Genomic DNA, 22,489 nt, shown 5'->3' with positions numbered 1-22,489 from the left:
GGCAATAATTCAATGCCACATCATAAAATACAGGATAACAAATATAACAATTATACATTACTAAATAAAGATTAAAACAGTATACGTACACTCTGATTAGCGATTGCCCGTCTGGTGGCTGTTTAGCTAGCCATCTACTAATGATTACTCCGCTTAACTTATCCAAGTCCTCTTCCATGCCATAGTCAACATTATCAATTTTCCTTTAACCTGATTGCCCAAAGGCCTGGTCCCACAGCCACGTTTTAACCTTTTTTCTAAAGGTGAGGAGGGATGACGATGACCTAATTTCCCCAGGGAGCAAATTCCACAGGCGGGGGGGGGGCACCACCGAGAAGGCCCTGTCCCTCATCCCCGCCAAGCGTGGTGCCCCCCCCCCCCATCTGTGGAACACAACCCCCAATGAAATCAGGTCGGCTCTGTCTCTCCCGTCCTTTAGAAAAAAACTAAATTATGGTTATGGGACTAAGCATTTGGGCAACAGGCGCAGCAATAATAATGTATACAATTTCTTTGATTGACAATGGACTGACAATGGACAGACCTAGGACTATGACTTTGGATGTGGATTTGGATTTATTAACTTTTAAATAAATGATTTTAATTTACTGTTTAGTTAATGTTTTAATTATGATTTGATTGCTATTGTCTGTGTGGCATCTAATGATTGGCGGTGGTAAGCCGCCCTGAGTCCCCCTTTGGGGGTGAGAAGGGCAGGATATAAATGTTCAAAATAAATAAATTGCTATATTTATGTTGGTATATTTATCACCCTAACTGAGGGTTATTTTTGAGCCCAACAGTTCAGATTCCCAACAATATTAAAACTACCTTATTTTCAGATTTTGGCTCCTGATTTGTTTATATAGCATCACCAACCTTTGTTGTGCTTTGCAAATATCTCAGCTGTTTTCTTTTTAAGGCTGGACCAAAAAGCAACAAATGCAAAGGCTTGACAACAACACTAGTGAAACAAACCACACTTAGAAAAATGAAAGCCAGTCTTTATTGGTGTCTTCCACAGCCAATCATTTGACACAAACATGCATACGTAATTTGGCTACGCACACACCACTTTTTTTCCTGAAACGTTAGTTATTAAACATACAACAGACATCCTTACAAAAATGAGTCAAAATGCAAACTGAACTTTTTAAAACAAACAGTTTTTACCCATTTATTTTTTTTCTTTAAAAAAAAACCATTGTGTTGGGTACCATTTGTACAAACACAGTTAATTTAAACAAATCTGCTTTGAAGTTTCCTCATGGTTGCACATAAAAAAGCTGCAATAGAAAATGAGGGTTTCTTTCTTTCTTTGTCTCTTTCTTTTAAATAGCAGAAATAGGCAGTTTTGCCATGCACAAGAAGCAATATTAAATATTAGTTTTCCAAAAACAAAAAAGGAAAAAAAAACACGTTTAAAAATATTTAGTTCAAGTCACAGAACTTTCTCCAGTAGAAGAGAAATCCAAAAACGCAACGCAGAATTAGCTGCCACGTAGAATGGCCACTCTGAAAAGTACAAATTACCTTCCAGAGGTGATAATTTTCATTGATTTTGGCACAGAAAAAAGAAGTTACCAGCTTACTCAAGAACAAGGACGTGATTTTTTTTTAATATGGAAGAGAGGACAAGAAAAAAATTCAAAAGCAAGACTGAACAAGATAGTAGTTGCAATCACTTTGAAAAGATCTGTGCATCTCAGTCATTGCAGAATACTGTATACAGCAGGGCAGGACTTCCAGGTAACTGTTATTGCAACATAGATTTGATTTGCTTGGAGGTAGTCTCATCATTCAAATGTTTTGTTGTGTACCTAAAGAGGGGGAGGAAAAGATTTTACAGAGCATAAATGGAGCAGTTGCAGTCATTGGGGACACCAGCCTATCATGCCTGCCAAGTGCTCCTGCCCTAGAGCACCCAATGAGCTGCTCAGCCACAGGCACTTTTCAGAAAATGCTGGGAAACTATCCCAACAGCACATAAGCAACAATGATTTGTGTCCTTAGCTATTAATAATGAACTCTATTCCCGGAACAAGCATCCTCATGTAGTCAAATAATATCATCCACACACAAGGAGGAAAGGGCAACTTTACAAAATATTAAAAAAAAATAATACCCACTCCCACAAAAAGGGGGGAAATTGAGTGGGAAATAAAGATGCAGGTCAGAATGAAATATCAAGGAAAAATAGGTTATGAAAATCTGCACTGTGATGACAGTATCCGGCCTTTCAGACACAGAACTTCTGCTCGCTTGTGTAACGAATGCTACAATGCTTTTGAGTATTTAATAAAGTACCATATTTACTCAAATCTTATGCTCACCTACCTTGGAAAAATTACATAGATTTATTTATTTATTTATTTATTTATTTATTTATTTATTTATTTATTTATTTATTGTTGATCAATTTTATATACCGCCACTCCCCGAAGGCTCGGAGCAGTTTACAATATACATATGTGATACATTACATTTAAAATCAAAGAAAAAATTCCATCAGCAAGATTCAAAAATGAGGTGCACATTAAGTTGTGTTCCCAATTTTTTTCTGACCAGGGACCACCTGACCAGGGACCATTCTCCAACATTAGTACCAAATTGGTTATATGAATCAGTTTTTTGTCAACTTTAGATTCGGTTTGGTTATTTGGGGTGTTGATTCAGAAAATTGCATTGGATAGACCACATCAGGTCTGGTTTCTCATACAGAACATATGCCATCCAGTAGTTGCCATCTGCTCACCCACGGAAAACCATATTTAATAATTTAGAGCTGATGTGGTAGTAGTCATCTTTCATGGGTAGTCAGCCTCTCCCCTTCTGACATCCCCATTACCTTGGCACTATAAGAGGGTTTCGAGTCAACAGTGTAGTAATGGCAAGACGGCGGACCATATTTTCATTTTTGTGGATCGCTGGTGGTCCACGGACCACGGGTTGGGAACCACTAGGTTAGATGGTGCAATGGAACTGCAAAAGTAAAACTGCCTGCCCCCCACTATCAGGATGATGTTGGCAAACTTGACAGAGGAGAACGGCTTCCCAACTGGCCTCATTCACCAGGCGTTCAAAAGCTCCTCCTTGGTTTTGAAAGGCTTGTGAATGAAGGCTTCGTTGGGAACCTGCTGCCTGTCTGTCAGCCCGAAACTAGCACGTTTCCCAGCCTTGGCCTGAAGAAGGGGAATGGCAGCAGAATGGCTGATAGGCAAGGGGAAGCCATGCATTACATTTTTGCAATGCACATATTCAAAATTAAGGTGCACATTACAATTGATGTTGCATTACAATCAAGTAAATATCGTGATACAAAAGGGCAGCCTCCCAATACCAAGCGGTTGATAAGGCTGGACTGCCTGATTTACTAAGAATATTTTTTGATGGACTGCTTCCCAGAAACTAAAGTTTACAACACAAATAGGGAACATATAGGCCTCCAGGTGCAGTTGGGCTAAAACTTTCATAATTCTCAGCATAGATTGTGCTGCCTGTGGAAAATGGAAATACCAAAAAAAGAATTATGGAGAACTATATACTGCAGGCATGGGCAAACTCTGGCTGTTAGGAATTGTGAGAGTTGATGTCTAAAATGCCTGGAGGGCTGGAGTCTGCCCATGCCTGATATAATGTATGTATAAGAAGCTCTTGTAAGGGAGAAAGCTGATACACACATAAGCACCATCAACAAAGGAATGCAATTCTTGTTTAGAATACAATTACAACAGTCTGATACCACTAACTGCCATGGCACCATTCTACTTAAGGGAAGTATGTGTAATTCTCTGCAAGAGTGTGCTAGTGCACTCTGAACTACAATTTCCAAGGGAGTCTGAGTACTCCCTACACTAAAGAATGAAAGTGATTCCTTAATCTCTTCTTTTCAAAATACTTTGATGCCTTCCAAATTTCATAGGATGGGGCCCTGGCAATGAAAGTGGTATCTAATTGCTATAATTGTGCAGTGTGGATACACCCCCAGAATATAATGGGACACAAGAAAGAAAGTGCTCAAATTTTAAAGTGTCATGACTAAATTTACCAAGGGAGGGAGGGAGGGAGGGAGGGAGGGAGGGAGGGAGGGAGGGAAGGAAGGAAGGAAGGAAGGAAGGAAGGAAGGAAGGAAGGAAGGAAGGAAGGAAGGAAGAAAGGCTGTGTTATCCACTCAGTGTTAAAGAATTAGGTACCTGAGCGCATTTAGAAGGCCTTCTACACTGTTTGGAGGCTGGTCTTTGAGAACTTTAATGCATCCTTTCATCTAGAAACAGATACAAAAAGAAAACACAGAACATGAAAAAAGGTCTGAGTGGAATGCAACCGAATTCAGAACTTGAAGTCTCATCTTTATAAAAGTATAGAAAATTATCTGAATGTGATCATCTCAACTCCTGCAATACGATTACCGTTTCTAAACAATGTTTGATAGTGCAAAAAAGTAAAGGCAGTCAAATATTTATTTATTTAGAACATTTATATTCCGCCCTTCTCACCCCGAAGGGGACTCAAGGTGGATCACAGAACACATACACGGCAAACATTCAATGTTGTTAAACAGACAGGATAAACAACAGATAAGAGGCATTATGTCAGCATTTCCCCCAAATTCGGCATCCTGGAGGTTGTGCTTGATTCCGGCCACTGGGGGTGCTGTCACTCCATCCTCTATGACAAAGAGCCCTTGATCACAGACTTCCTCCTTCTTTTGATCACATTTTCTCGTATTTCCTTTTTATAGTGTCATGAAATACCTCCCCGCTTAAGTGGTGCCTAATTTCTCTACTCCCAGCTCACAGCTATTTTCAAACTGCTTTGGTGGACAGTGAGCTGGGCTGAAGGTTGGGTGCTGACTCCAACCCAGGCTTCAAACTGCTAGCCTTTCAATTGGTGTGATCTATTGCTGCTGGTGATTATCATTCACAGCAAGGAGCTGGTTCTGTAAATGGCATCTTCATAAACTTGAATGTCTGGAAACAGTCCCAGAGCACTAAAGTTAGAGCTACAAGTAATGTTTGATGTAGCCATGAATTAGTGGTATCTTGTATGCCAATACTTGGAAGCACACTTTTAAGGTTATCTTTCCTGCTCTGAAGGATGTCCCCCATCCCACTCTGTCCATACAAATATTCAGAGGATCAAAAAATATTTTAGCTATTTAGTCGGTGGACTTACATCAATTTTTGAAGTTTTCGCGAAAGCACCTACTGGATGCACATGGTCGTAGAGAATTATGACACCCACCATTACCCTCAGGCAGAACGATACTGTTTCCTCATTTGTGAACCTGCTTCTGTATTCCCTGGAAATGTTAACACATACACAGAGAATACAAGTGGTTACTGCAAGTTGAATTTCAAACCAACTTTCACCTCCAACACATCAGCATATTCAGTGGCGTGCCTTCTCAAAACATAATGGCTTTTTCAAAGAAAAGTTTTTTCCCATAAACATCACATTTATAGAAAGTTAGAGCTCAGTCTTTAGGAACAAGGTTGCATGCTACAGGTTGTCCTGTACTGTGCTCTGATTTATAAGAAGCATTGCTTGACTATCAAGCAAAAAGTGGGTGCTAGAAATAATATCATATGAAAGCTGACTGGTACAACCTGGGGATCACAACCAGACACAGTGAAGACATCTGCCCTTGCACTTTGCTACTCTTGATGCTCAGTATGCATGTCCAGTGGGGAATACATCTCACCCGTTAAAACAGTGGACGTGGCTCTTAATGAGACATGCCATATTATAAGAGGATGCCTACGCCCTACACCACTGGAGAAATTACAGTATTTGACCAGTATTGCACCACCTGACACCCGCAGGGAAGTAGCAGCCAATAATGAAAGGACCAAGGCAGTGACATCTCTGGCCCATCCCCTGTTCAGATATCAGCCAGCACGCCAATGCCGTAAATCAAGAAATAGTTTTTTAAGATCTACAAATATATTTGCAGGAACACCTCGGAAAGCAAGAGTCCAAAAGTGGCAGGCGAAAACCTGGAACCTCAACCCATGGCTGATACCAAATGAAAGACTCCCTCCTGAGCACATAGAAGACTAGGCGACTTGGAAAACACTGGACAGGCTGCGCTCTGGCACCATGAGATGCAGGGCTAACTTTAAGAAATGGGGCCACAAAGTGGAGTCCACAACATGTGAGTGTGGAGAAGAGCAAACCACAGACCACCCATTGCAATGCAGTGTGAGCCCTGTCACTTGCACAATGGAGGACCTTCTTATTGCAACAATAGAGGCACTCCAAGTGGCCAGCTACTGGTCAAAGACATTTAGTATAATGTCAAGCTTTTAAACTTTGTGTTTTTAGATACATTACAACTGTACCTTCGGTTCGCTTCTGACATGGTAAATAAATAAAATATAAATAAATAAGCACACGGTGATGCTTAGAGATTTCTCATACACATCTTGCATCTTACAATCCATCTTGAAAAGAAAAACTACTTGTGATGAGTGACTGCACAACAAGCAGCTCTGGCAGTTTTGCAAGTTCAAGTTGTTAGCCACCATATTCAACAATCCTATCCATTCTTGCCAGCTGAACACTGCAGAAGCTTATCACTTAGATCTTTACCAAATCCAGAAAGGCTGCCATTGCTAAAAGAGGCTCAAGCTGTATTTCAAAAGCACTTCATTCAAAGATACTCAGCTCTATTTTCTTTAAATTATGAATGAGATGAAGCCACTTACTAAACTATGAAGATGCTTGCAGATCATTTCCAGGACTTAAATATTAAACAAAATTCCTGTAAGAACCATGAATGCAACCTTTTCCCAGCTTAATTTGCTTGAAGGCAGGTGCAAAACTTAACATTTAAAGACATCACCAAGAGAGGCATGGCACGTAATCTGGATTTTTTTTACCCGCCTCTAGAAGAGAAGTGGGGAAACATTCTTTTTGTCCTGCCTGAAAAGGATGGAAAAAGCCTTCCCTACTTTACATTTGGTTAGCTGCTAACTCTTGCAGAGCATTTAGAAATTATCAGAACCCTTCCCCACACCTTTCCCCAGATGTCCTTCAAGATGTGGTGTCAAGCAAAAAGTACAGGCTAGATTTTGACAGACGTTTGTCATACAAGAAAGGCATATATTCAAAATGACTTAAGAACAAGTCTTCTGGGTTGTTGTAGGTTTTTTCGGTCTATATGGTCTAGAGGAGAGAATGCCTCTAGACTATGGCCATATGGCCCGAAAAAACCTACAACAACCCAGTGATCCCAGCCATGAAAGCCTTCGACAATATACTGAACATCTCTACAGGGAGAAACTGTTCCAAGACACACGAAAATTGGAAAAACTAAGGACCAGGAAAGCACATCTACTGTGCTCCCTGACTTTCCTTCTACGCTGCATAGACACAGATACCATCCCACAATTTCTCGCAGCCAAAAGGACTTTCAAAACACCACAGGCTCACCGGATCTATGACCGCCTGGAACGCAACCTCTTACGAGAGAGAATTCACACCATCCGCAAAGAACTCGCAAACACAGACAAGGAACTGCTGCACCTCCATATCAACATCAGCCAGAAGATGAATTCCCAGGACTGGGACAAAATAGACAACCTCACTTACAGGAAAATGGAGAAAAACATGGCTGTCCACACCAACAGACAAAAACAAAAATTCCACAAACGCCAAAAGCAACAGCCGAAACCAGAACTGGATACATCGCGGACCATCATCAACCTAACAGACAAACAGCTCTCTGAAGACCAAGTATCCATACTAGCGAAAGGAGGAAATTTTGCTGTAACCGCTACCAGGATCCCAGTAGGAGAGAATGCCTCTAGACCATGGCCATATAGCCCGAAAAAACCTACCACAACCCAGTGATTCCAGCCATGAAAGCCTTCGACAATACATTGATCAAGTCTCCATGGGATTTTGGCCTGCATAAATAGGAGCATAGTGTCTAGATCTAGGGAAGTAATGCTACCCTTCTATTCCGCTTTGGTTAGACCACACCTGGAATATTGTGTCCAATTCTGGCCACCACAATTCAAGAGAGATATTGACAAGCTGAAATGTGTCCAGAGGAGGGCGACTAAAATGATCAAGGGTCTGGAGAACAAGCCCTATGAGGAGCGGCTTAAGGAGCTGGGCATGTTTAGAGGAGATATGATAGCCATGTATAAATATGTGAGAGGAAGCTACGGGGAGGAGGGAGCAAGCTTGTTTTCTGCTTCCTTGGAGACTAGGACGCGGAACAATGGCTTCAAACTACAAGAGAGGAGATTCCATCTGAACATTCCATCTGAACACGAGGGAGAACTTCCTGACTGTGAGACCCGTTCAGCAGTGGAACTCTCTGCCCCGGAGTGTGGTGGAGGCTCCTTCTTTGGAAGCTTTTAAACAGAGGCTGGATGGCCATCTGTCAGGGGTGATTTGAATGCAACATTCCTGCTTCTTGGCAGGGGGTTGGACTGGATGGCCCATGAGGTCTCTTCCAACTCTTTGATTCTATGATTCTCTTTCTATGATCTACTTGTTATTCCAAATGCAGTAACATCACAATAAAGCAGACTAATGTGAATGACTTCCTCTGTCTCTCTGGCTTTCTTTCTCCTTGTGCAGTCTTGTGCATTAATGGATATCGTACTAGGGCTATATAGGTAGCCAGATAGGAGCTGGGGTCTATGAGAAACACACACACATAAAACCCTTCAAGAAACATTTTACTTTTTGTCATGTTAGTGAATGGAAGCACATCTGAGACAAAGAAAAATGGTGAACCTGGAGACTGATGACTTAGACCAGAACTGCATTCTTCATCATGTGAAATGTTGTCTCCATGTGTGTGTGTGTGTACATCTGGGCCCTCTTATTGCGCATGACAGAAGGAGTGGAAAACAGAAGGAGAAAAGGCTGGAATTCTCCATCACTTCTCTATATGGGTATCTAGAAAATCCATTATAACAACAGCTTGTTTTGGAGCACATGCTAGAATAAAACCATCAAGTTATTATTTTATTCTTTGTAGATTTTGATTTGGGTAATGTAATTTTCAAAAAAATAAATCTGCTCATATGCATAGTTCAGCATAACAAACACTTTGAGAATCTGATTCTGGCAGTGCTCATTTTTGCATGAAAATGAGAGCTATAGTCTTCTTTGCCTGGCTTACACCAGCGTATCCAAATCGTTGCTTCCCCAAGTGTTTTGAACTTCAGCTCCCAGAATTCCTGATAGCTGCATATCTAGGAACCGAAGTCCCCAAATCCTGGAATATGAGAGGTTGGGAATCCCTTGGTCTGCAGGGAGCCGTGTGGGTCCCATTCCCTGCTTCTGTCCACTACTATTTCTTTCCCTGCATATCATGTCTGAGACAGGCCTTCTACTTACGGGGTTTCCAGCATGACTCGGCAAACACTGGCCATAGTGCTTAAGCAATCTGTGGTATTTTCTATGGGTAAGTTTTTATTCTGTAAATGAAAAAAAGAAAAATAGTTACTGAAATGCAGAGTTGTACACTTTTTGATTGGCTTTTCTAAGAGGTTTGTGTGTGTGTCAGAGCAACTTGAGAAACTGCAATTTACTTCAGATGTGAGAGAATTGGCCGTTTGCAAGGTCGTTGCCAAGAGGACGCCCAGATGTTTTACCATCCTGTGGGAGGTGTCTCTCATGTCCCCACATGGGAAGCTGGAGCTGACAGATGGGAGCTCACCCTGCTCCCCAGATTCAAACCACTGACCTTTCAGTCAGTAGTCCAGCTGGCACAAGGGTTTAACCCACTGTGCCACCGGGGGCTCGTCTAAGAGGTAATAGTTTTACTGGTAGGAAATGTGTAAGAGATCATGAGTCCTGTCATGCTTCATTTCTATTTCCTAAGAAGCCTATATTTCTAATTGTATACTGGATGACGGGTATTATTTGCATTTAATCATGCTTGTATTTACTTGTATTTGGGGAAAATGTTTTATTATTTATTTATTTAAATAAATATTTCGCCCTTCTCACCCCGCAGGGGACTCAGGGCGGAGCACAACATATATACAGCAAACATTCAATGCTGAGACATAAAACCATAAATATATATAAACATTAAAATCACTTATATCCACATTAAAAGTTGCTTTAAAAAACTTCTTTTTAGCTAAAGTTGCCTTGTTCATGAAGAAATACTGAATTAAATGTAATATATGAACTATCACCACTCCACAGTTAACAATGTCTACATGTTTTGACTAATTGTCCAAATAATTTCATGACACATGACTGGATAATAACACATTTTTGAAAATACTACTAGGTGAAAACATACCTCTGAAACAAATTTTGTTGTTGCATCGCTTAAGGTTTTTAACATGGGCGTTGCTTCAGCATAAAATAAAGACATTCTGTTGGCCAGTTCATTATTTACTTCATTTTCTCCTTCTGCCTAACAAAAAAAAAATATTGATGCTGAATAGGCAAGCCATACAGAAGATGACAACGAATTACTTTCTTCAGTTCTAAAGGGAGGCCACCTACTGGGACATTGTTGATTCTCATGCGACTCAATGTTCTTCTGTAGTAGCTGAAGTCGTTCTGAATTGCAGGATTCGTCATCTAGAAAGGGGGGAAATAAAGGGTGAAGGATCAATATATCCTGGCAATAAACATCGACTGATCTCATTCTAAAAGAATCTGGAATCATTCTGAAATTACCTTTAGCTCATCAAACCGGAGTGTAAAATGAAGGATTTCTGCAAACTGTTTTGCAAGAGCCTGCTCTCGCTCCAGGTGCTGTGTGGGAGAGTATGGGGTGCTGGTCAGGGCCCCAAGAAGACCCCGTAGTGCAGCTTCTGCATCGGGGGAAAGCAAAGGGAACTATTATATATAAAATAATGTCAATACTCTGAATGTCCTGGAAAATGGACTGTTACAAAAACAGGCCACAATATATTATAACAATAAACGAACAGAGTCAACAGTAGAGCTTTAGTGCTTCAATTAGCATAAACAATAGGGGAAATTGTGAGAATGGCTCCAACATTTGGACAACCTCATGTTTGACATCTCTAGCATAGGTGGCATATTACTGTTACAATTAGAAGCCTCCGAGGAGAGAACATAAAAGGACTGACCTAGAGGCCTGGGAGAGCTTTGTTGGGCTCTGTTGCAGGAGAGATCCTGGGGCCTGAGTATTGCCATCCAGCTTTGCTCAGTCCTGGGCTTACCCACGAGGAGACCTGCAGCCAAACCTCATTCCAGCCAACTAACCCAGCAGCCTCCAAAGAGAGAACATGGCCTTCACAGCCTCGCCGTGCGGTTACTGTAATGGCTGCGCCACCCATTGCCCGGCTGCCAGAACACTTGCACGGAATGCCTACATGGCCACACTGCCCATCATTTGAACATTGGAACACCTGTGAGGGGGCTCATTTTCAGGGTTCCCCTGCCTCGCCTGTTGCTTCTGACCACTTATTCCATCAGCCCACTTTGTCAGGATTGAATGTTTACTTTAAAGCTTTATTATTGTATTTATATTTGAATTGTTCGATTATAATGTCATGTTTATTACTGTATGTTTAAATTGATATGTTAATTGTTTAAATTGATATGTTTTTATTGCTTTTGTGGTGTTTTATATTGTTTAATGTTTTAATATGTATTATGTTTTTATGTGTACTGATTCGTTGGAAACCGCCTTGAGTCGCTGATTGGCTGAGAAAGGCGGTATACAAATACAGTAAATAAATAAATAAATAAATAGTTTATTATTATATGTGTAATGCGGCATTGTATGCCATGGACTGTAAGCTGCCATGAGTCCCCCATGGGGTGAGAAGGGCGAGGTATAAATGTAGTATAATAATTATTATTATTATTATTTGAAACACAACAAGATTGAGTCCACAGCAGACACTCTGCTGGCTGTTGTAGTGGATCACATGTCGGACACTTCCCAAGTGTCTAGGACTGTGTGATGTATTGGTGAATAATGTGTGCAGATCCCAGTTAGGTGGCCTTCTGCAGCTGGTAATCTTGTGTGTGCCAATTGTGTTTATGTGCAGGCCAAGGTCTTTAGGCACTGCACCCAGTGTGCCAATCACTACTGGGACCACCCTGACTGGCTTGTGCCAGAGTCTTTGCAGTTCGATTTTTAAATCCTCATATCGTGTCAGCTTTTCTAGTTGTTTCTCTTCAATCCTGCTGTCACCTGGGATTGCAACATCGACAATCCATACTTTGCTTTTTAACATGATTGTGAGATCAGGAGTATTGTGCTTATTACTACTACTACTACTACTACTACTACTACTACCACTACAGTAATTTCATTCTAAACCTTTGGGATTCTTCTCAACAATACCCGCTTGTGATTCCTTAGATATCATATAGAATATGTATTCATTAGGTATTACTGCCACCTACCTAGCCTTTGCGAAAATTCATAGAATTTCTTTAGTTTGCCCACTAGAGGGACAACTGCACCCCATGCCTTCTCCTGGAGCCTCTCATCAGAGGGATGCTGTATTGCCTGGGGAGAAAAATCAAACAATATATGCTTTACTCTGAGATACACCCTCTTCCTTCTATATATTTATTCTCTCTCACACACACAAAGCTTGTGATGACCAAATGACAACAAGACAGAGATATCTCTCTGTCGGCCCAACTGACTTTCTGTGACGCAATATGGATTCAACCTGGTGCCTTTCAGATGATTAATAGAATCATAGAGTTGGAAGAGACCTTCTGAGCCATCCAGTCCAACCCCCTGCCAAGAAGCAGGACAATTGCATTCAAAGCATCCCCGACAGATGGCCATCCAGCCTCTGTTTAAAAGCTTCCAAAGAAGGAGCCTCCACCACACTCTGGGGCAGAGAGTTCCATTGCTGAATGGCTCTCACAGTCAGGAAGTTATTCCTCATGTTCAGATGGAATCTCCTTTTTTTGTAGTTTGAAGCCATTGTTCCGCGTCCTAGTCTCCAGGGCAGCAGAAAACAAGCTTGCTCCCTCCTCCCTATGACTTCCTCTCACGTATTTATACATGGCCTTCATCATGTCTCCTCTCAGCCTTCTCTTCTTCAGGCTAAATATGCCCAGCTCTTTAAGCCGCTCCTCATAGGGCTTGTTCTCCAAACCCTTGATCATTTTAGTCGCCCTCCTCTGGAAACATTCCAGCTTAACAACATCTCTCTTCAATTGTGGTGCCCAGAAATGGACACAGTATTCCAGGTGTGGTCTAACCAAGGCAGAATAGAGCATGGATAGCATGACTTCCCTGGATCTAGACACTATACTCCTATTGATGCAGGCCAAAATCCCATTGGCTTTTTTTGCCGCCGTATCACATTGTTGGCTCAGTGTTGGCAAATAAATAAGACTACAGTTCCCTTCAACTCAAGAAATGTTGACTGGGTACCAGAAATTGTAGCCTGACACATCTAGCGCATGCCGATTTGGGAAGGCAGCTTTACTGTACATGTGGCAGTATTTACTATGAGAACTAAGCTCTTTCCATTGGTAACAGTGGAAAAGAGGAGCAATGCATTACTGAGTGCATCAGTGACTTCCATGTCAGTAGGAAAGTGAATCCACTAGAATCATAGAGTTGGGACAGATTTTGTGGGCCATCCAGTCCAACACCCCGCCAAGAAGCAGGAATTGCATTCAAAGCACCCCCGACAGATGGCCATCCAGCCTCTGCTTAAAAGCCTCCAAAGGAGGAGCCTCTACTACACTCCATGGCAGAGAGTTCCACTGCTGAACAGCCCTCATAGTCAGGAAGTTCTTCCTAATGTTCAGGTGGAATCTCCTTTCCTGGAGTTGAAGGCATTGTTCCACATCCTAGTCTCTAGGACAGCAGAAAACAAGCTTGCTCCCTCATCCCTATGACTTCCCCTCACATATCTGAACATGACCCTCATCGTGTCTCCTCTCAGCCTTTAAAGGCAGTATAGCACATTGACCTTCAAAACAGGTCAAGCAATCTGAACCACTCTCTTAAAGCTTAGTCTGAATACAGAACTGGATTCAGTATTCCATTGAAATGGTTGCACACAACAGCTGATGAATCAAGTCTTATGATGTTTATGAACCTCAGTTCTGCCTGATCATTGTTCAGGTTCACAGGAATGCTGTAATACATAATTTCTTATTCAAATATTTTTGTGCCTGTGGTAGCAACGGAACCTACTGATCCGTATCAACATGCAAAGTGCCAATAGTAAGTATGACAGGATCAGATAATCCATTACAAAGCATCCCAACCAGAAATGCATTACCTCTCGTATTTCATGACCAGCTCCTCTGTACGACTGCAAGTCTTCCAGGATTCCTTCTGCATCCTTTAACACTACATTAACCTGATTATAAATTTCTTTTTCCGATTCTGTAGGTTGAGCATCTAAACAATAAAAGAACATATGAGGTCATATATGCCTTATGTGACTTTAAAAACTATCTTAAGCACTGCTGGAAATGGTCCTATAAATCAGTAATTTGTATATTTATGTATAAATAATAACAATAATAACAACAACAAAACAACACTTTATTTATATTCAGCCCTATCTCCCCAAGGGAACTCAGGGCGGATCACAATACACAGACACGGCCGTTTTGGATAGACAGGACAGATTCATCTGAAATATCGACTACTTAATCTACTTGTTCCTGCAGAGCTGCCGGCAGTTCTAGTTTAATCAGTTGGAAGACAAAAAAGCAACTCGGAAAAGTTGCTCTTTTGTCTTCCAAATCACTTTTGAGTCAGTTTCAACCTTCATACAATGAAAAATTTGATTAAAAATCAGAAAGCTTTAGGAATTTTAGGAAAAGTTGTTCCCTGCTCTATGAGTGAAGCAAAGGCCTGAAGAATATGGGAAGCAAAACCATCACTTGTATAAGTTGGAATTTCCATATCAAACATGCCCTGATTTTATCATAAATACAGGAAGAAAAAAATCTGAGTATATATATATATTACAAAGGAACGAGAGAAAAAGCCATCAGAAAAAGAGAAGGGCATCCTTTTTGTGAAATTAACAGGCAAGAAAGGCTTTGGAGCAGGGGAAGAATCATAGAATCATAGAATCAAAGAGTTGGAAGAGACCTCATGGGCCATCCAGTCCAACCCCCTGCCAAGAAGCAGGAATATTGCATTCAAATCACCCCTGACAAATGGCCATCCAGCCTCTGCTTAAAAGCTTCCAAAGAAGGAGCCTCCACTACGCTCCGGGGCAGAGAGTTCCACTGCTGAACGGCTCTCACAGTCAGGAAGCTCTTCCTCATGTTCAGATGGAATCTCCTCTCTTGTAGTTTGAACACATGCTTTGCACACAGAAAGCCTCTACTTTGGCGTTTCCTATTTAAAGGATGTCAGGCAGTATCCTGCATTTGACCTGGAAAACAGCTGTTAGGTGGAGTCGCCAAGTCTTGGCAATGTGGATCAGAGGCTTGGCTCAGTAAGAAGCAAGCTCACATATGACAAAGAAATTGTTCCAAAATGTGTAGGATCAGGTGGCACCTGTGTGAACCTGGAAGAAGCTGAGAGGTGGCCACTGGTGACAAAAAGAGATAGAAGAGCTGGAGAAAGATGCTACTGTTTGCTACTGTTTGGCTGAGTGACATTGTAAAGCTTTTTTAAAAATCCATATGAGCACTGGATCTATTCAGTTGGTAAAAGACCCAATATTAAACCCCAGAACTCTCATACAATTTTACAGGACCCCCTTTTTGGGCAGTTTTTCTGAATGTTATGTTTTATTTATTTATTTATTTTGTATCAAAAGCATTACATAAATAAGTAAAAAACTGATAAAAATAGGAGGAGCACAAGCGGTTAAATATTTTTTGACCAAAAATGGGCATCAGCGACCACATTGTCAGTCACTTTAAACAATTCTTCCTCTGTACATGAGGCAGGACGTTGTGGACAAGCATACAGATGCCAAGTGGTTTGTTCTGCTCCACAGTTGCACAAGGTGGAGGATTCTTTTGGACAATACCATTTTGCCAGGTTGTCTTTTGGTCTAATCACTTCTCCTCTGAGTCTGTTCAGAGACTTCCAAGTTGCCCATTCCTGGTTTGCCCTTGGAGGAAGACCCTCATATGGGGGGGGGGGGGGGGCTTCCAACTGGGATTTTTTGGTTTAGCTGCACACAGGAATACTCATGCTGTTTCTAGGGAAACGTTAAGAGGAGTGGTGGTTCTCATGAAACTTTTCTTTGATTTGAGTCTACTGGGAGAAGGCTGATAGCCATGCAGTGGATGGCTTTCACAGTATTCAATCTTATTTCTCTCACAATTAGAAGCAACTTCCCGTCTCACATCGGGGGGGGGGGGGGGGGTGCCAGCTACAGTTTATCAACAGGTGTAGATTTGAGACATCCTGTGATTATTCTGCATGTTTCGTTCAATGTTATGTTCACCTGTTTTGCGTGGGCAGAATTGTGCCAAACAGGGCATACTCAAACGTTGAGTAAGATAATATAAGGAAACAATTTCAATGGGAAAAACCATTTGATTCACTGGCTACTGTCTGAGTACCGTTTTACAGGGAAGTCAGCTGAAGTATGTGCATGCCTTCATGCACGCCTTTGTGCACATGATCTGTTTGTTCAATCCTCATGGTAGTCTTTAACAAACTTGGATTTTTTTTTTATTTTGTCCAAACTGGAAAGCTCTGACAGCGAACTAAACCTGCCAGATCTGAAGCTAGTTTGTAAATCTGATTTAAAAAGTAGGCTGTTCTGAAACTAATAAATACAGTTTCCCATGTTGGATGAAACAGCAAACTATGTTTAAGTAGAAACTTTCCAGTTTATTAAGGGCTGCCGTAAATGTATGGTATGGATGAATAAAGCACTTGTGTGTGTATGTGTGTGTGTGTGTGTACAAATATATGGGGCTAAATCTGAACATAAAGATAAGAGGCACAATTTTTGTATAAATCTAAGGAGGAAAAGAAGGGCAGATACCAAAATAAATTTACAGAAGCATCTAAAGCAGAGGTTCTCAACCTGGGGTCCTCAGATGGTTTTGGCCTTCAACTCCCAGAATTTCTAACAGCTGGTAAATTGGCTGGGATTTCTGGGAGTTGTAGGCAAAAAACATCTGGGAACCCCAGGTTGAGAACCACTGATCTAAAGTTTCATATACTACAATAGAAATAGAACTAACAAAACCTTGTTTAATCAACTTTGTGGTTGCCACCTCTATAGTTACTCCTTTCCCTGTCCAGAGGCAAGGGAAATGCACAGTTTATCTTAATAGTGTGTTTCTACAGAGAGCAAAGAGGTAGCAGCATCCAAAGAACTAAGAGTATATGTATGTCCAATTAACCTTTCAATTGATTATTCATAGCTTCAGTGGTTTAGAATTTGATACACGGCATAGAAGATGCATACTTTAAAAAAAAGTTCTCACTTTCAAAGTCAAGGAAAAAATTTGGTCCCTGCTCCAGGTCTGTGCACGTCAAAACTTTAAGAAGGTTCCCCATGTTAAGGTACCTGTTGAGAGAAGAAAGAAGGATGACATACACTTTAAAAGGCATAGAATGGGGTTGGTGAAGCATGCAGGTTGGTTTCCTGGTATTCTTGCAGGTGTCAACTTCTGGCTTTATTCATTTAACTGGGTATTATATTCAAAGTGTTGCTCACATACAGATGAACAATGTTCATTACATACAAAAAATGGAAGAATTTCCTTCATAAAACAACAAGAATTTTAAAAAAAACATACACAGCATTGTTCTCCAAATGCAATCCTACGTGATTTGTCCCTCGTTCATGCTTCTGTTTTGCTCGTAATTTACATTTCCAAAGTTCAGTCCAGTAGCAGACAGATTTATTTCCACTTCCTTTCTTGGTTTCACTTCAGAATATATGTGCTGGAAATGACACCCGATAGGTTTTTCTTCTTCATTTTAATGGATTCCAAGCCACATAGATATATTAGTGGAGAACATGTTGGCCTCTAGATGTCATTAGAACTTAACTCCCATAGTCCCTGGTCACTGGCCATACTGGCTACCACTGAATGGAGTTAAAATGTAACAACATTTTGGAGCTCAAAGGTTCCCATCCCTGGCCAGTATCAACTCAGGCAGATATCCTGCATACCTAAAAAGTAGTTCTCTTTCCATCCCTTGCAAACATTTCTCATTTTTACTCATGTGGCTATTTGTTCCAGTAAGCCACAACTTTCTTCTAGTTCAACATTTGTTGTATTTGGGGAAATGTCTATCCTTGACTATTTATAGTTTCTTATGGCCAATACAAGGGAAGAAGATACATCATTTTTAAGCCAAAAGGAAAATGCAATACCATCAGCCCTCCATAACTGCAGATTTCGCTTTTGTGGATTTGATTATTCACAAATTTGATTAGTATATTCTCTGTTGTCATCACCAGTTCCTCCAGCACAACTCTATGGTCAACTTCCAACAGATGTTAACTATAGCGTAGTACTGCATGGCCTGGAGATTCCTACAGATAATACTTTTCTAGCCATTTATAGGTACTCCAGAACCATTATACTGGAAGTTGACTTGAAGAGTCACACTGGAGGATCCAGAGAGTCCTCAAAAGATATTCTCTCCAGTAAGGAAAATGTTTTAAGTATTTTTCCACTTTCATGTGCCCTTAACTCCAGCAATAAGGACAAATGACTGTAAACACAAACCATATGCCACCATCAACAATCTCATTTTGTAGCATATGAGAATGGGCAGATTTGCAAAGCTTCTGGTGATCCATACAACCTGGTAGCATATAATCTGAACAGTCAACCTTTATCTAACCTATGCCTTATCTGAAGGCAAGTGGAAACCTGCAATGAAATAAAATACAGTCTTCTGTGCTATCTATTCTTTAACCAGTTTGTACGTTTCACCACTAAAATTGATTTATTTCAACTGCACAATGTATCACATTTATTTTTATGGCATGTTGTGTTGGTAAAGGGCTCTGGATCCATGAAGATGGATGACACCACAGAAATGTCTCATTTTGGTTTAAAGAATCTCAAGTGCTGACAATTTAACAAGATGTCAAGTCTGTGCTCGGAGGTATTATGTGGGAAAGAATGATATTCTTCGAAAGCCCAGCAACTGTAGAGTGAGCTACATGTAAAGTCTTCTGTTCAAAGAGCATTCACTCATGTGTGAGGGATGAACAACTTGGCCTTCCAGAAACCAAGGGAGGCTGTTTTCCTTTAGGCTTTCACAGTGAAAGCCTTGAGCAGAGAAGGCCTTGCAACAGAAAGAGGAAATTGCAATGGCAAAGCATATTTATGTCCTGAAATAGACTGCATCTCTGAATCTTCCCCATGTCTGTAACCTCATAAAAACAGAAACAGAATACACTTTTTAAAAAGACACCACACTTATCACTTTCATCCAACTGAAAGTAAAATTAGATTAACTCTAATGGGCTAATTTAAGAAATCTCCTTTGGAGTAGAGAAAGGTGGGATACAAATATAGTAAATAAATAAGTAATACATAAACTCAATTTTATGAATTGGGGTCAAAGTACCCTAAAGCAGTGGTTCTTAACCTGTGAGTCCCCAGGTATTTTGGACTACAACTCCCAGAAATTCCAGTTTACCAGCTGTTAGGATTTCTGGAAGTTGAAGGCCAAAACATCTGGGGACCCACAGGGTGAGAACCACTGCCCTAAAGGCTGATCTCATTTGAACTAGGGAGCTAATTATGATTCTTGCCTAAGAAAACTCTGTAAAATTCAACAGGTCATCATCTGTTGACAAGTGACTTCAAGGCATACGCACACTTTCTGAAAAAGTTTTCTGCCACCAGTTCCGAATGGAAGCAAAACATAGATTGATTTTTGTGTAAGAGAAATCTCATCATTTTTCACCACGCTTCTGAATGACTCTGCTCAAATTCAAACACATGCTAACATCTCAAACAGACATGCTAACATCTCAAACACAAAGCAAATGCAATTTTACTGTATCATTAAAAGTTCTGATTAAAACTCAAACTTGAGATGATGAGGAGGAAGAGGATGATGATGATGATGATAAGGATAATAATAATGTTGTTGCTACTGTTCTCATTCGCAGCAATAATATTATTCCTATTACCAAAAGTTATTATGTCAACCGATCAGATTTACATAAATGCACTGCTCACAGCTATGGCTGTTAGTCTTATTGGCACTACTCCCCAGATCTTGCAAATTACCTTCCCACTTAGAGGGAATTATGGTTAAGCAGTAGGAAAATCCGCCCTCTGTATTTACAAATTATCCATCCATGGACTTCATCAAAAAATTCCAAATATAGCCTTTGATTTTGCCATAAGGTACACCATTTTACTGTAATGGCATTTTAACATTTTGATAATCCATGGGTGGAACAAAGTCCAGCAGATGCCAAAGGCCTGTTGTAAGCCTTGACTGCATTTCTGAATATCCAATGCAAGCTTCCAAAACAAAAAATACAGAATAGTTGTGTGCATATTCAGGGAAAACCTTAATTTGTTTAGTGTCCTGGCCTTTGGTGGGCCCTCAGATCTGAGCCTTCTGAAATATTTGTTTTCGGGTGCCGAAATATTTTTTTTTATTTCGGCCCATTATTGGGGGGAGGCTTCCTACCCAGGCTCCCCTTCCCAGCATGTGATCACCTTCTTCTGGGGAGTAGAAGGGCTCCCTGGCTGGGGCTGAAGACCCATCATGTTTGCTGCTGGTGGCCTTGTTCTGCAACCCAAAGCATAGGCTCAAAGTGCCCGGGCCTGCAGCCGAGTAAGGAGCATTGCTTACTTGGCACTCGGCTGCAGGTCAGGGCACTTTGGGCCTACGCGCCCAAGCCCGCCAGGGCTTGCAGCCGAGCACCAAGTAAGCAGCACTCCTTACTCAGTGTTTGGCTGCAGGCCCTGGCAGGTCCAGGCACTTTGAGCCTACACGTACGACAATTGATCCAAAAAGCAGGCTTGGAGCTGGTACCCACTCCCACCTGCCTTTTGTATTGAGTTTATTTTCGTTCCAGGAGAGACCTTCTTGTTCTGTGCCATTGGAATAGATGGAACAAAATGAAAACATGAATGACACAGATACCGGAGCCCATGACCTATACAGAATCAATTCAAGGCTTATAAGAATCAAATGCCCCAGACTTATGAAAGAGGTTGATGAAACTGTATTCATAAAGTTGCCCTAGCCGTCAAGATATGAAAAAAGAAGCCCCAATCTGGTGAAATCGGTTTTGGACTACAATACCTATAACTATCAACCATGTTGTGTGGAGCCAATGGAACTTGTAGTATGAAACAGTTATTGGGCACCAGGTGGAGGACGCCTGCACTTGCTCTTTCCATCCCTCAAACTAAAAGGAGTCAATTTGTTTGGTCATTATACAGACACAAAGCAAACAACCAGAGGAACAACATGCTGGTCTGTACAAGTCATTGTATGTTCATTTTTTGTTGTCAATGGAGGGAGCAGTCATACTGAATAGCCAAAGAGACGTTCTTTCAGATCTCGTCAAATTGAATGGTCCTTTGTTGACATTCAATAATAGCAGGCAAAATTACATGAATGTCTCATTTCACAACTGACAAGTTTTCCTCAATAACTTAAAAGAAACATTCTTGAGGTTTATATTATTCTAGCTTACTTATTTTTCATTGATTGAGCTAAATCTATGCATTTCAATCCTTTGCTTTTGTCTGCATGTTTACTGTCATTATTAGACTTCATTTGATACAGGAATTACAGGCAGAACGCCTACAGCCATGTGAAGTCACACCATTAGTCAAACCAGATTATTACACTAAAGATCCCTTCTGGGGCCTAAAACGAATATGTCAAATTTAGACGCATTTTGCCAGCTTCAGTTTCTAATTATTGTTCTAAAGATTCCTGACTTTTCTTGTTCTGCGTCTGATAATCCCCTTTCAGCAGTTTTTAAGACATCAGCAAATAGCTTTCTCAGGCCTGCGAAACAGGTTGTGGGAATCGCTAAGAACCACGGTTTCTAACTTGACCTACTTTCAATAGAATAAGACATACGGAACGCCACATCTGATTACAATGACGCGGTCCATTACAGCCTTATGGGGTTGTCTGATGCAAAGCGCCATGTCAAAATCAGACAGGCGGAAAGCCCAGGCATATTTTCAAAACAAGACTTGCACGCATGGCCTTTACGATAAAAACATCCGACACATTTCAGTTTAGGCTCAAGCTAGAAAAAAATGCAACAGAATTAACAGAACGTAATACTGACTCTGAAGGAGCAGAGATGGCTCCCCGTAAGCATAGGAGCATATTAATAGCAATTTCATTCCCAGCAGATGAACAAGACACAAACTCACTGGTCTTGAAAATAAAAAACAGAGAAACACCCTAGAATCGACAAGTAGTAGTAGTATCAGCAGTAGTACATGTTATTTCTATTTCACCTATGCTTCTGGTCATAAAATTTAAGTACTACATGCAAAGAGTCTATCTAGAACAGCCTTTCTCACAACCAGACACAGTGAAGACATCTGCCCTTGCGCTATGCTACTTTGC

At 40.9% G+C, this 22,489-nt stretch overlaps 1 protein-coding gene across 3 annotated transcripts in view; it reads right to left on the bottom strand.

The window, feature by feature from the left end:
• Positions 1–983: 983 nt before the first annotated feature.
• The window catches only part of CYRIB (CYFIP related Rac1 interactor B), an 86,170-nt gene continuing 64,664 nt past the window's right edge, over positions 984–22,489 (bottom strand). For all 3 annotated transcript variants that reach the window (XM_067467287.1, XM_067467286.1, XM_067467288.1), the window contains exons 3-12: positions 17,380–17,462; positions 14,238–14,359; positions 12,382–12,487; positions 10,672–10,808; positions 10,495–10,572; positions 10,286–10,402; positions 9,367–9,446; positions 5,176–5,302; positions 4,194–4,264; positions 984–1,820 (exon numbers count right to left, since the gene is read on the bottom strand). In XM_067467287.1, coding sequence (XP_067323388.1) covers positions 1,757–1,820; positions 4,194–4,264; positions 5,176–5,302; positions 9,367–9,446; positions 10,286–10,402; positions 10,495–10,572; positions 10,672–10,808; positions 12,382–12,487; positions 14,238–14,359; positions 17,380–17,452 — 975 coding nt within the window. In that variant the 5' untranslated portion in view covers positions 17,453–17,462 and the 3' untranslated portion in view covers positions 984–1,756. The remainder of the gene's footprint in view (positions 1,821–4,193; positions 4,265–5,175; positions 5,303–9,366; positions 9,447–10,285; positions 10,403–10,494; positions 10,573–10,671; positions 10,809–12,381; positions 12,488–14,237; positions 14,360–17,379; positions 17,463–22,489) is intronic.

Source organism: Anolis sagrei, chromosome 4 (genome assembly GCF_037176765.1).
Source record: "Anolis sagrei isolate rAnoSag1 chromosome 4, rAnoSag1.mat, whole genome shotgun sequence".
NCBI classification, from domain to species: Eukaryota; Metazoa; Chordata; class Lepidosauria; order Squamata; family Dactyloidae; genus Anolis; species Anolis sagrei.
This window is presented reverse-complemented; position numbering and strand designations above follow the sequence as displayed.